The following is a 10,973-nucleotide window of genomic DNA, read 5'->3' as shown; positions in this document are numbered from 1 at the left end:
AAGAGAATGGCTGGACGGCAGGTGGTCTAACAAGATCTAGAATGCCTCTCAAAGTTCTAGAATGACTTTCAGAGTTCTAGAATGACTTTCAGAGTTCTAGAATGACTTTCAGAGTTCTAGAATTACTTTCAGATATCTACAATGCTTCTCAGATTTCTGGAATGTTTCTAAGATTTCTGGAATGCCAGTGGATTCTATCAGTTCTAGAATGTCAGTGATCTTTCATTTCTAGAAAGTGTGATCTTTCAGAGTTCTGGAATGTGGATGAATCTTAACAGATCTGGAATGTAAGACTTCATACGAAGCAAAAAGCTGATAAGATGGCACATTATATACAATACCACCCTGGTAGCAAAATACTGACCCTCTAGTTGAAGAGCAGAAGAGAAGTACAAGAGGAAAACAAGTCAAACGTGTGCTTATAAAAGAGTAGCAAGCAGATTAAAGGTCTTGCTCTGCAAACAACATCAGCATTCTCACAACCACGTTATATACAGTGGAGAGAAGTCAACTCTACTTCACTACAAACTGCACGTCCGGGTGGACACACAGCACCTGGACACGGCCTCCTTCACCCCCTGAGGGGAGGGGGGTGGAGCTGGGACTGGTTAGGGGGAGGTTGGGGCAGGGTGGTGATGGGGGGTAGGGGGGCCAGAGGGGGGGCATGGTGTCAGTCTAGTAGTGCCTCTCCTCTCCGTAGAGCCCCCTGTACTGGTGGTGATTCTGGTACCCCCCCTTCCTCCTCCTCCTCCTCATCTTCCTCCTCCTCGGGGCCATTGCCGTGGCGACAGCGAAGCTCCGCCTGGTATTCGCTGTCGCTGACCTCCGAGCCGTTGGTGGCCGGCGTGCCCAGGCTGCCGTTGCCGCGGTAACCGGCGGTGGGGGAGGGGGATGCGGCGGTGGGGGAGGCGGGGGAGGAGGGGGAGGAGGAGGGGCAGTACTTGGGGTCGTACACCTGCCTGCCCAGCCCATACACGCTCATCCCGCTCTGGGACGCCAGCTTGTTGGTGCCCATCTGGAGGGAGATGGTGGAGCTGTCCAGAGGCTGCAGCGCCATCTTGTGGTCAAACACGCCTCGCCTGGTCCCTGGGGCCGACATACCTGCCTGGGGGGGGAGGGGGGGGTTAGGGTTCAAATACTGTGTGTGTATTTGTGCATCCCTGTTAGTGTGTGTGTGTGTGTGTCAGACCTGGCTGGCCCCCTTGTTGGTGCCCATCTGAAGGGAGATGGTGGTCTGGTCGTAGGGCTTGTCTGTCTGGGATCTGGGGTCGTACAGGTGCCTCCTTGTCCCGTACGCTGTCATACCCGACTGGCTCGCACACTGGTTGGTCCCCATCTGGCACACACACACACACACAGGGACACAAACACACACAGGGACACACACACTCAGACCCAGTACGATGACACACCATCCAGTATGTGTGTGTTCCTGTTAGTGCTGTCAGTTTAACGCGTTATTAACGGCGTCATCGCAAACCCATTTTAACAGCGCGATTAACGTTCTTTTTGGCCTAGCAATCGTTGTAGTTTTTTTCACGTTGCAACAACTACTGACGTTAGAAAAACTACAACACCACACCGGATTTAGCTAGACCGGAAACAAAACAACAGGCACGCTGCACACACTTGTTTGGGCTTGCGAGCGGGCAAAAGAGTAGTAGCGGAAACGTTTTGAGCGGCGAGACGCCGAAATGGATTCAATAAGATTCTGAATGGAAAGTTTACTATTAAAAAGTTGCCAAACGGTTCCATTGACAAGACCAAAGTGATCTGTGTGTTTTGTCGTTGTGAACTGAGCTATCATCGCAGCACGTCCAGTCTAAAATACCACTTGATGGCCAAGAACACAGCTGATGCCAATTCTCTGCCCCCTTGTCAAAGCCAGGCGAATGCAATGTTTTCAATTTAAAAAAACATTTACACAGAGCAATCCGATCCAATTTTCCATGTTGATAAGAGCATTACAATGAGAAAAAATAATTGGACAAAAAGAAATCAAGGGACATTTAGAATTGATAAAATATGCGATTAATTGCGATTAATTGTGAGTTAAATATGACATAAATGTGATTAATCGCAATTAAATATTTTAATCGTTTGACAGCACCAGTTCCTGTGTGTGTTCCTGTGTGTGTTTGTGTGTGTTCTTGTGTGTGTTTGTGTGTGTTCTTGTGTGTGTTTGTGTGTGTTTGTGTGTGTTTGTCATTCTACCTGCAGTCCGATGACACACTGTCCAGACTTGAGCTTGTCCTTGTCAAAGTGGCATGTCCTCTTGTCGGAGTATTTCACCCCGATGTCTATGCTGCTGCCTGAACCCCTGGTCTTATCCTGCACACACACACACACGTTACCTGCATGTCTATACTGCTGCCTGGACCCTGGTACCATCCTGGGAGAGGAACACACACCTACCATGCTGGCCAGGGCCAGTAGTGTGCTCTGGACCTGGGTCATGTTGCCGCTCTCAAACAGGTCGTTGGCCTCGAAGATGTCGTGAGGTTTCACCCCGAACCTGATGATGGACCTGATGAAGTTCCCCAGGTTCTCCAGCTAGAACAGGACCCTCTGTGTTACCATGCTGGGTGTGTGTGTGTATACAGTATGTGCGTGTGTATACAGTATGTGAGTGTGTGTGTGTAAACAGTATGTGAGTGTGTGTGTGTAAACAGTATGCGTGTGTGTGTATACAGTATGTGAGTGTGTGTGTGTATACAGTATGTGTGTGTATACAGTATGTGAGTGTGTGTGTGTATACAGTATGTGAGTGTGTGTGTGTAAACAGTATGTGAGAGTGTTCTACCTTGTGCCAGTTGAGCTGGGTGTGATGTATCTTCTTGACAGAGCCAGGCTGCAGTTTGTTTATCAGCCTGCAGGGGGCAGCAGAACACACTCAGTCTTGTTAATTATCAACAACAAAACAACCGTTATGTTGCTCCTAGTGTTATCTTACTAGAGTATTATTACTTGAACACTCTCTCACACACACCCTCTCTCCCTCTCTCCTTCTCTATATCCTTCTCTCTCTCTCTCTCTCTTCTCTCTCCTCTCTCTCTCTCTCTCTCTCTCTCCTCTTTCTCTCTCTCTCTCTCTCTCCCTCCCTTTCTCTGTCTCTCTCTCTCCCTCCCCTCTCCCCCTCTCCCTCTCTCCCTCTCTCTCTCTCCCTCCCCCTCTCCCCCTCTCTCTCTCTCTCTCTTTCTCTCTCCCTCCCCCTCTCTCTCCCTCTCTCTCTCTCTCTCTCTCTCTCTCTCTCTCTCTCTCTCTCTCTCTCTCTCTCTCTCCCTCCCCCTCTCCCCCTCTCTCTCTCTCTCTCTCCCTCCCCCTCTCCCCCCCTCTCTCTCTCTCTCTTTCTCTCTCCCTCCCCCTCTCTCTCTCTCTCTCTCACACAGTGGGGTCCTACTCGCAGAGGATGACTCCGTCCCTCAGGCCTCTCTGGAAGCTGTCTCCGATGGGCATCCCCGTCACCTCCTCGATCCAGAACCTCAGCTCCTCCTCCTTCTGGACGTCATACTTCAGAGCAATCTGACGAGGGAGGGGGAGAGGGAGAGAGAGAGGGGGGGGAGAGTCAAGCCATTGAAGCTTCAAAGCTTCCTCGGCCTGGGCTGGAGCCAACTACGGTCATGGAGACAGGAAATGACACGGAACTTTGACCTCTTCCTGAACCCCGAGGCTGGATAACCTCTGCACAGGATCTCCTGGAGAACCTGACTGACGTTCTCCACCAGCTACACGCTTTCCTAATCTGTCAGTCTTAGAGTTCTCCTGAACAACAGGCGGCAGTTCTCCACGCTTCTTCTACCTTGAGAGAACACAGATCTCCCTTGCAGTAGAAACTACTGTCAGATGGGTGTCTGTCTGATAGACTAAACAGGTTGGCAAACTGGCTGGTTGTCTGACTGGCTGATACTGGTGATACTCTCATCAGCACTTTCCCATAGACCTGGAATGCAGTTCACACACACACACACAGAGAGCCCCACACACACACCTCCCCACCGTGCCCACAACATTCACATCACCATGACTAAGACTGGATTACCACACTGGCAATGTGCGGTCAGAACAGCCTCTATTCAAGGTCCATGTGTGTGTGCGTTTGTGTGTTGTTGAGTAAGAGTTGTGTGTTTAAGGGGGGAGGTCAGGAGTAGAGAGACATCTCTCGTCTGCTATTCATTAATCCACACACACACACACAGTCGCACACACACGCAAATAAGCTGCAGGTTTTCCAGGTTAAGAGTCATCTGTCTCAGTCCCCACTCTCTCGACACACACACACACACGAACACACACAAACACACAGCACACACACAGCGTACACACACGAACACACAAACCAATTTGAGAGTTATACAGCTCATCCATCACCCACCACGTTAGGCCTGACCTGAGAGAGCGAGCGAGCGAGAGAGAGAGAGAGAGAGAGAGAGAGAGAGAGAGAGAGAGAGAGAGAGAGAGAGAGAGAGAGAGAGAGAGAGAGAGAGAGACAGAGAGAGAGAGAGAGGCAGAGAGGCAGAGAGGCAGAGAGACAGAGAGAGAGAGTGTGAGAGAGAGAGAGAGAGGTAGAGAGGCAGAGAGGCAGAGAGGCAGAGAGGCAGAGAGACAGAGAGACTTTTAAAGATACGTTTATTGGGCAGTAAGAACTGCCAGCCAACCAAGCTGTTTCACCACACCAAACATTTCTTATCAAGACAAACCCACTTCACTTACAACTTCCACACAATGTTAATTCCTCATCAAACCAAAAAAACCAACAAGAAACAAACCAATAAAACAAAACAAAATCAATAACAATAAATACAACCCCCCTACAACCCCCCTGTTCACAGCTTTAACTCTAGACCCCCCCTCCCCACCCACGGCGCACAAGGCACCCCTCACCCCCCACATATCGACAAACTCCTCCATTTTCCCCACCAATTTATAATTCGAGAACTCAATTTGCAACCTTGCCGTGACCAGCCCCAGCAACACTGCTCTCGCATCAAGCGACCCCACTCCCAAATGCCTACTCTTTCTCCTCTTCCATATAGCGAGCTTGACCTGCCCAAAAGGAAAGATGAGAGAGAGAGACAGAGAGAGAGAGAAACAGAGAGAGAGAGAGAGAGAGAGAGAGAGAGAAAGAGAGAGAGAGAGAGAGAGAGAGAGAGAGAGAGAGAGAGAGAGAGAGAGAGAGAGAGAGAGAGAGAGAGAGAGACAGAGAGAGAAGCACTCTTCACTCACAGCAGGACTGCAAAGACCAAAAGTCTTCAGCCTTCTTTGAAGTCGCTAAGGAGGGAACAACTGATGTCATGTTCCTCAGAGCTTTCACCATTAAGGGGTCAGGGGTCATGGGGGGAGGTTGGGGGAAAGTGACTCACACTACAGATACTAACACTGTAGACTTCACTAAGGGGGTTCACAACAGTGAGACACACAGACCCACACACAGAGACTTTCACATGGGAGAGGAGAAGGGAAAGACAGAGAGGAGGAGGAGGGGAGGACAGAGAGAGGAGGAGGGGAGGACAGAGAGAGGAGGAGGGGAGGACAGAGAGAGGAGAAGGGGAGGACAGACAGAGGAGGAGGAGGGGAGGACAGAGAGAGGAGGAGGGGAGGACAGAGAGAGGAGGAGGGGAGGACAGAGAGAGGAGGAGGGGAGGACAGACAGAGGAGGAGGGGAGGACAGAGAGAGGAGGAGGAGGGGAAGACAAAGAGAGGAGAGGAGGGTAAGACAGAGAGAGGAGAAGGGGAGGACAGACAGAGGAGGAGGGGAGGACAGAGAGAGGAGGAGGGGAGGACAGAGAGAGGAGGAGGGGGAGGACAGAGAGAGGAGGAGGGGAGGACAGAGAGGAGAGAAGGGAAAGACAAAGAGAGGAGAGGAGGGAAAGACAGAGAGAGGAGGAGGGGAGGACAGAGAGGAGGAGGGAAAGACAGAGAGAGGAGGAGGGGAGGACAGAGAGGAGAGAAGGGGAGGACAGAGAGAGAGGGAGAAGGGGGAGGACAGAGAGAGGGGAGAAGGGAAGGACAGAGAGGAGAGAAAGGGAAGACAAAGAGAGGAGAGGAGGGGAAGACAGAGAGAGGAGAGACCATAGGGGAGGGGAGGGCTCTAGTAGACAATAGTTTCAGTGTTTTAGAACCTGAAGGAAATGAGGGAGGACATGTCAATGTTTATTGATTCATCTTTTCCTCTGAACCCTCTCCTCATTCTCTTTCCCCTCCCTTCTCCTCCTCCTCTTCCCCCTCTCCTCCCCTCCCCTCTTCTCCTCCTCTTCGCCTCTCCCCTCCCCTCTCCTCTTCCCCTCTCCTCCCCTCCCCTCTCCTCCTCTCCTCCTCCTCTTCCCCCTACCCTCCCCCTCTCCTCTTTCCCTTCCCTCCCCTCATCTCCTCTTCTCCCTCCTGTCGACAGTGATAACATTTCCTGGTGGATGTGTGGAGGGATAAAGGGAAACCATCTGGACGATATTAAAAAGCTAAGAAGAAAGAGTGAAGAGGGGAGGAAGGAAGAGGGAGATAGGAGAGAGACAGGAGAGAGACAGGAGAGAGACAGAGAGAGACAGGAGGAGAGACAGGAGAGAGACAGAGAGAGACAGGAGAGAGACAGGAGAGAGACAGGAGAGAGACAGGAGAGAGACATGAGAGAGACAGGAGAGAGACAGGAGAGAGACATGACGGCCCAGTAACACTGTTGGAGGAGACAGAGGAGGGTGGGTCATCTCAGTCCCTGAGGGAAGGGAGAGGGAGAGGGAGAGGGAGAGGGAGAGGGAGAGGGAGAGGGAGAGGGAGAGGGAGAGGGAGAGGGGAGAGGGAGAGGGAGAGGGAGAGGGAGAGGGAGAGGGAGAGGGGAGTCAGCACTATTCAGATAGGAACAACATCTGCCTTCCTGACAGAACAAACACCAGAGAGATGTTGTAAGGGCAGATACACAATACACACATGCTACACACACATTCTACACACACATGCAAAAAAGCACATTTACAATGATCACACATACACATGTTATCTACACGCACACGCCATCTACACACACATGCTATCTACACACACACACACACACAGACACGCTATCTACACACACACAGACACATGCTACAAACACACACACAGGCCCCTGGTTTATTTTGGGTCCAGAGGCTAAGGATCAGCAGATGTTCTCAGGGTCTTATCAGGTTATCAGACCGGACCAGTAGCACAGGCTACAGTAGAAACAGGCTATAGGAGCACAGGCTACAGTAGAAACAGGCTATAGGAGCACATGCTACAGTAGAAACAGGCTATAGGAGCACATGTTACAGTAGAAACAGGCTATAGGAGCACAGGCTACAGTAGAAACAGGCTATAGCAGCACAGGCTACAGCAGAAACAGGCTATAGCAGCACAGGCTACAGTAGAAACAGGGCTATAGGAGCACATGCTAAGCAGTAGAAACAGGCTATAGGAGCACAGGCTACAGCAGAAACAGGCTATAGGAGCACATGCTACAGTAGAAACAGGCTATAGGAGCACATGCTACAGTAGAAACAGGCTATAGGAGCACAGGCTACAGTAAAAACAGGCTATAGGAGCACATGCTACAGCAGAAACAGGCTATAGGAGCACATGCTACAGCAGAAACAGGCTATAGGAGCACAGGCTACAGTAAAAACAGGCTATAGGAGCACATGCTACAGCAGAAACAGGCTATAGGAGCACAGGCTACAGTAAAAAACAGGGCTATAGGAGCACAGGCTACAGTAGAAACAGGCTATAGGAGCACAGCAGGTAGAGGGGGGGGCAGACATGTAAATGAGGGGGCCAAGGCCCCCCCCGGGCCCCCCTTGTGGCTACGCCCCTGCTCAAGAGAGACACCCCTCTGTGTCTGGTCTCCACCCCCCCACCCTCAACCCCCATCTCCCTTTCTCCCCCCTGTCTCTCTCTCCCTAAGGACAGAGGTCACTCTACCAAACAGAGGTTTCATATCACAGACAGGACTTAGCCAATCAGGTCAAATCCCTTCCAACCCAGTGGCATCAGGAAATGAATTATTGACAGAGTTGCTATGGAGTTGCTATGGAGGTCCGACCCCCTCCAGTACATAATATCACTCAGATAGACTATAATAACCCAACTGATCACTTCCTGGAAAAACATTTCTAAGTGTTGTCCTCATTTTACTATGCCTACCGCAATGTGGGAAAGAGGAGCAGGGAGAAGAGAGGAATCCTCCTCTTTAACTTCCTCCTTCTCTCTCTCCCCCCTCTCTCTCTTCTTCTTCTCTCTCTCCCCCCTCTCTCTCTTCTCCTCCTCTCTCTCTCTTCTTCTCCTCCTCTCCCCCTCTCTCTCTTCTCACTCCTCTCTCTCCCCCTTCTCTCTCCTTTTCCTCCTCTCTCTCCCCCCTCTCTATCTTTTCCTCCTCCCTCTCTCCCCCCTCTCCCCCCTCTCTCCCCCCTCTCTCCCCTCTCTCCCTCTTCTCCTCCCCTCTCTCTTATCCCCACTCTCTCTCTCTTCTTCTCCTCCTCTCTCCCCCCCTCTCTCTCTTCTCCTCCTCTCTCTCCCCCTCTCTCTCTTTTCCTCCTCTCTCTCCCCCCTCTCTCCACTCTCTCCTCTCTTCTCCCCCCCTCTCTCTCTTCTCCTCTCTCTCTCTCTTCTCTCCCCCTCTCTCTCCCCCCCTCTCTCTCTTCTCCTCCTGGCACCATCCATGCAGCAGAGAATCAGAACAGTAGAACAGAGAGGAGAACTCTAGAACTAAAACAGTAGAACTGCCAGAACACTCCAGAACAAGAACATGGAAGCCAGCCTTCAGTGGGTCGGTACAGGCTGGCCCTGCAGACCTCCTGGCATTCACCATGGAAAATCCCTCTCCCCCCCCCCCCCCTCTCTCTCTCTCTCTCTCTCTCTCTCTCTCTCCCCCTTTCTCTCTCCCTCTCTCTCCATCACTTGTCTCTCTGTGTCTGTTCGTGTCTGTGTTTCTCTCTGTCTGTCTCTCCTCTCAATTTCCAGTTCCTTCTTTGCCTGTCTCACTCTCTCCATGTATTGATCTGTTTTCTCATCTGTGTGTCTCCAGACAGACTTTCTCTCTCTCCCTCCCATGAAGTCTCCAGACAGACTCCCTCTCCCCCTACACTGCACACACACACGCACACACACACACACACACAGAAGAGATGGATGTACACTGCACACACACAGAGAGCAAAGCGGGCCCCTTCACCCTCACGTGTGAGGCTCCGCCCCCGGTGTCAGGGTAACAAAGCCATGGCCTTGCCGCTGCCATTCATCACCTCCAACTTTCATCTCCCTCTCTTTCGACCCCGCGGCGCTCGAGCCCCAAACGCCGACCAGGGCAGAAAGTCTAGTGATGGTGACATTTACACCCATCGCTGGGCTCCTTGTTGCGCAATAACCACCATGTCGCACTCGTGAAAAAATACAGAACGTTAAAGAATCTTTTTTGTTCAAACTTTTTTTAACCCGGATTGAAGGGTTATTTTTCTCATACTAGCTCACGTACCGCTCCAAGTTCTAGACTGTGTCAGCTGTATCCGTTGACTTGTACACCATTAGAGCTGTGCGCGTCAGTATAAACGTCGTTGTAAGTAGACAATCACACATTCATCACCCACACAATGACCCGTCTGACCAGTGTGAGCATCGGGGTCTGTTTTGACGGACGTGGCACAACATCGCATCTGCATGACTCGGTACAGGACTGTAAATCAGGGCGAAATTACCACCAACCCGACACAGGCGAAGGTTGTGGTGTATATTAATCAATTTTCTGTTGAAAAAGACATTCAAATCTCTTCGGCAATGGAGGCCCTTCTCTTACCTTGTTTCTTAACTCTGCCGTCAGTCCGTAAACGGGTCCCTTGTTAAACTGAGTCATTTTCCCGTTATAAATCAGTCGGTTTGCAACAAAAGTTGCGTCTTCTCTGGTGTCTTTTTTGTTACAGAGGTGCAAGTTTCTTGAGCATGCGTAAAAAATAGACAGGTTAAATCCGTCTGGTTCCCCCGTACCCAAAAAGTGCAGCTCGCGAGGCTAGATGGGTAAAACGAAAAGCGTTTGCTCAGAAAAGTTCTCTCGCGCTGCGAATCTTCTTCTCGACCAAAAAAAAAAAAAAAAAAAAACCTCGGCAGAGGACCAAGGATTGTCCAATCAGCATGCACGGTGGCTTTCCTGGCGTCACTAGGTAAGGGTTTTTTCGGTCCTACTGTATAACCGAGGATCATCCCGGTGTGCACGAGTGTAAGAATAACTACATATTCACTCAAACACTTTCTTCCAATGAGAAGTACTGGGGGATTTGAACCTCCCCATCTCTTGATCTGCAGCCAAACGATCTACCTCTCAGTTATAACCATTAATAAAGTTACAAATGCCGGTTACAAATCGAGAGGTGTTATTGGGAAAACCATGTTACAAAACAGTTTTAGTGAAAGTTTAAGCTGCCAAAACGGACATGATCATGCATGTTTGTGTTGCTATACTGTTACAGTTTATTCGGATTGTATGTTATTATTACGACACACATGCAGTGCATCGTTATGTAGCCTGTATAGTCTTTATGAAGCTATGAAGTTATGACACAAACACACACACACACACACACTCTGGGAGACTCCAGCTCTGTTTGGGTTATTTTCAGGATGAGCAGTTTCTGCCAGCAAGTTTCCATTGTGGACCTCCTTCCTGTTTATGGTGACCAAGGTCCCCTAGCTGTGTGTGTGTGTGTGTGTGTGTGTGTGTGTGTGTGTGTAAGGAGCGTCGGTGTGTGTTTGTGTGTGTAGGGGGGTGGTATGTGGGAGAGTGGTTGTGTGTGTGTGGGGGGGGGGAGGGTGGTGGGTGGGGGGGGGGGGGGGGGGGTGTGAGTATGTGTGTCCTAACAGGGTGGTCTGTACATTCTGTGAAGTCATTTATCTACAGGACTCAGAAGGGCATTGACTCCCCAAATTCTCCCCAGTCCCCCTCTTTACCTTCTCCTCTCTCTCCTCCTCTCCTCTTTCCTCAACCC

The 10,973-nt window shown here is 50.6% G+C and overlaps 1 protein-coding gene and 1 long non-coding RNA gene across 3 annotated transcripts in view; one reads left to right on the top strand and one right to left on the bottom strand.

Annotated features, from left to right (window-relative positions):
* Positions 1–3,453, top strand: part of LOC124472537 — a 7,740-nt gene extending 4,287 nt beyond the window's left edge. The window contains exon 3 of the long non-coding RNA XR_006956635.1: positions 3,390–3,453. This is a non-coding gene — a long non-coding RNA (uncharacterized LOC124472537). The remainder of the gene's footprint in view (positions 1–3,389) is intronic.
* LOC124472512 (calponin-3-like) lies at positions 11–10,330 on the bottom strand. 2 transcript variants are annotated; one of them, XM_047027422.1, is made up of 7 exons: positions 9,791–10,315; positions 3,401–3,522; positions 2,804–2,870; positions 2,416–2,553; positions 2,215–2,331; positions 1,190–1,336; positions 11–1,105 (listed from the first exon to the last, which is right to left on the bottom strand). In XM_047027422.1, exons 1-7 carry the CDS (start codon positions 9,845–9,847, stop codon positions 671–673), a joined length of 1,083 nt encoding a protein of 360 aa, XP_046883378.1. In that variant the 5' UTR covers positions 9,848–10,315; the 3' UTR covers positions 11–670. The 2 variants fall into 2 exon arrangements, with proteins under 2 accessions (XP_046883378.1, XP_046883377.1); XM_047027421.1 differs by having other exon boundaries at positions 2,215–2,553; positions 9,791–10,330.
* Between the last annotated feature and the right edge of the window lie 643 nt (positions 10,331–10,973).

This window comes from Hypomesus transpacificus, chromosome 10 (genome assembly GCF_021917145.1).
Source record: "Hypomesus transpacificus isolate Combined female chromosome 10, fHypTra1, whole genome shotgun sequence".
NCBI lineage: Eukaryota > Metazoa > Chordata > Actinopteri > Osmeriformes > Osmeridae > Hypomesus > Hypomesus transpacificus.
Note: the sequence above shows the minus strand (reverse complement) of the source record. Positions and strands in the feature narration are given on the sequence as shown.

Bases quoted from the DNA above. Each gene is read 5' to 3' on its own strand.
- LOC124472512 (XM_047027421.1), bottom strand. From the start codon at position 9,847: ATGACTCAGTTTAACAAGGGACCCGTTTACGGACTGACGGCAGAGTTA. The intron at 2,554-2,803 runs GTAGAACACTCT...GTCCTGTTCTAG, and splicing joins CCCAGCTCAACTGGCACAAG to CTGGAGAACCTGGGGAACTT. The intron at 1,337-2,214 runs GTAGAATGACAA...TGTGTGTGCCAG, and splicing joins AGTGTGTCATCGGACTGCAG to ATGGGGACCAACCAGTGTGC.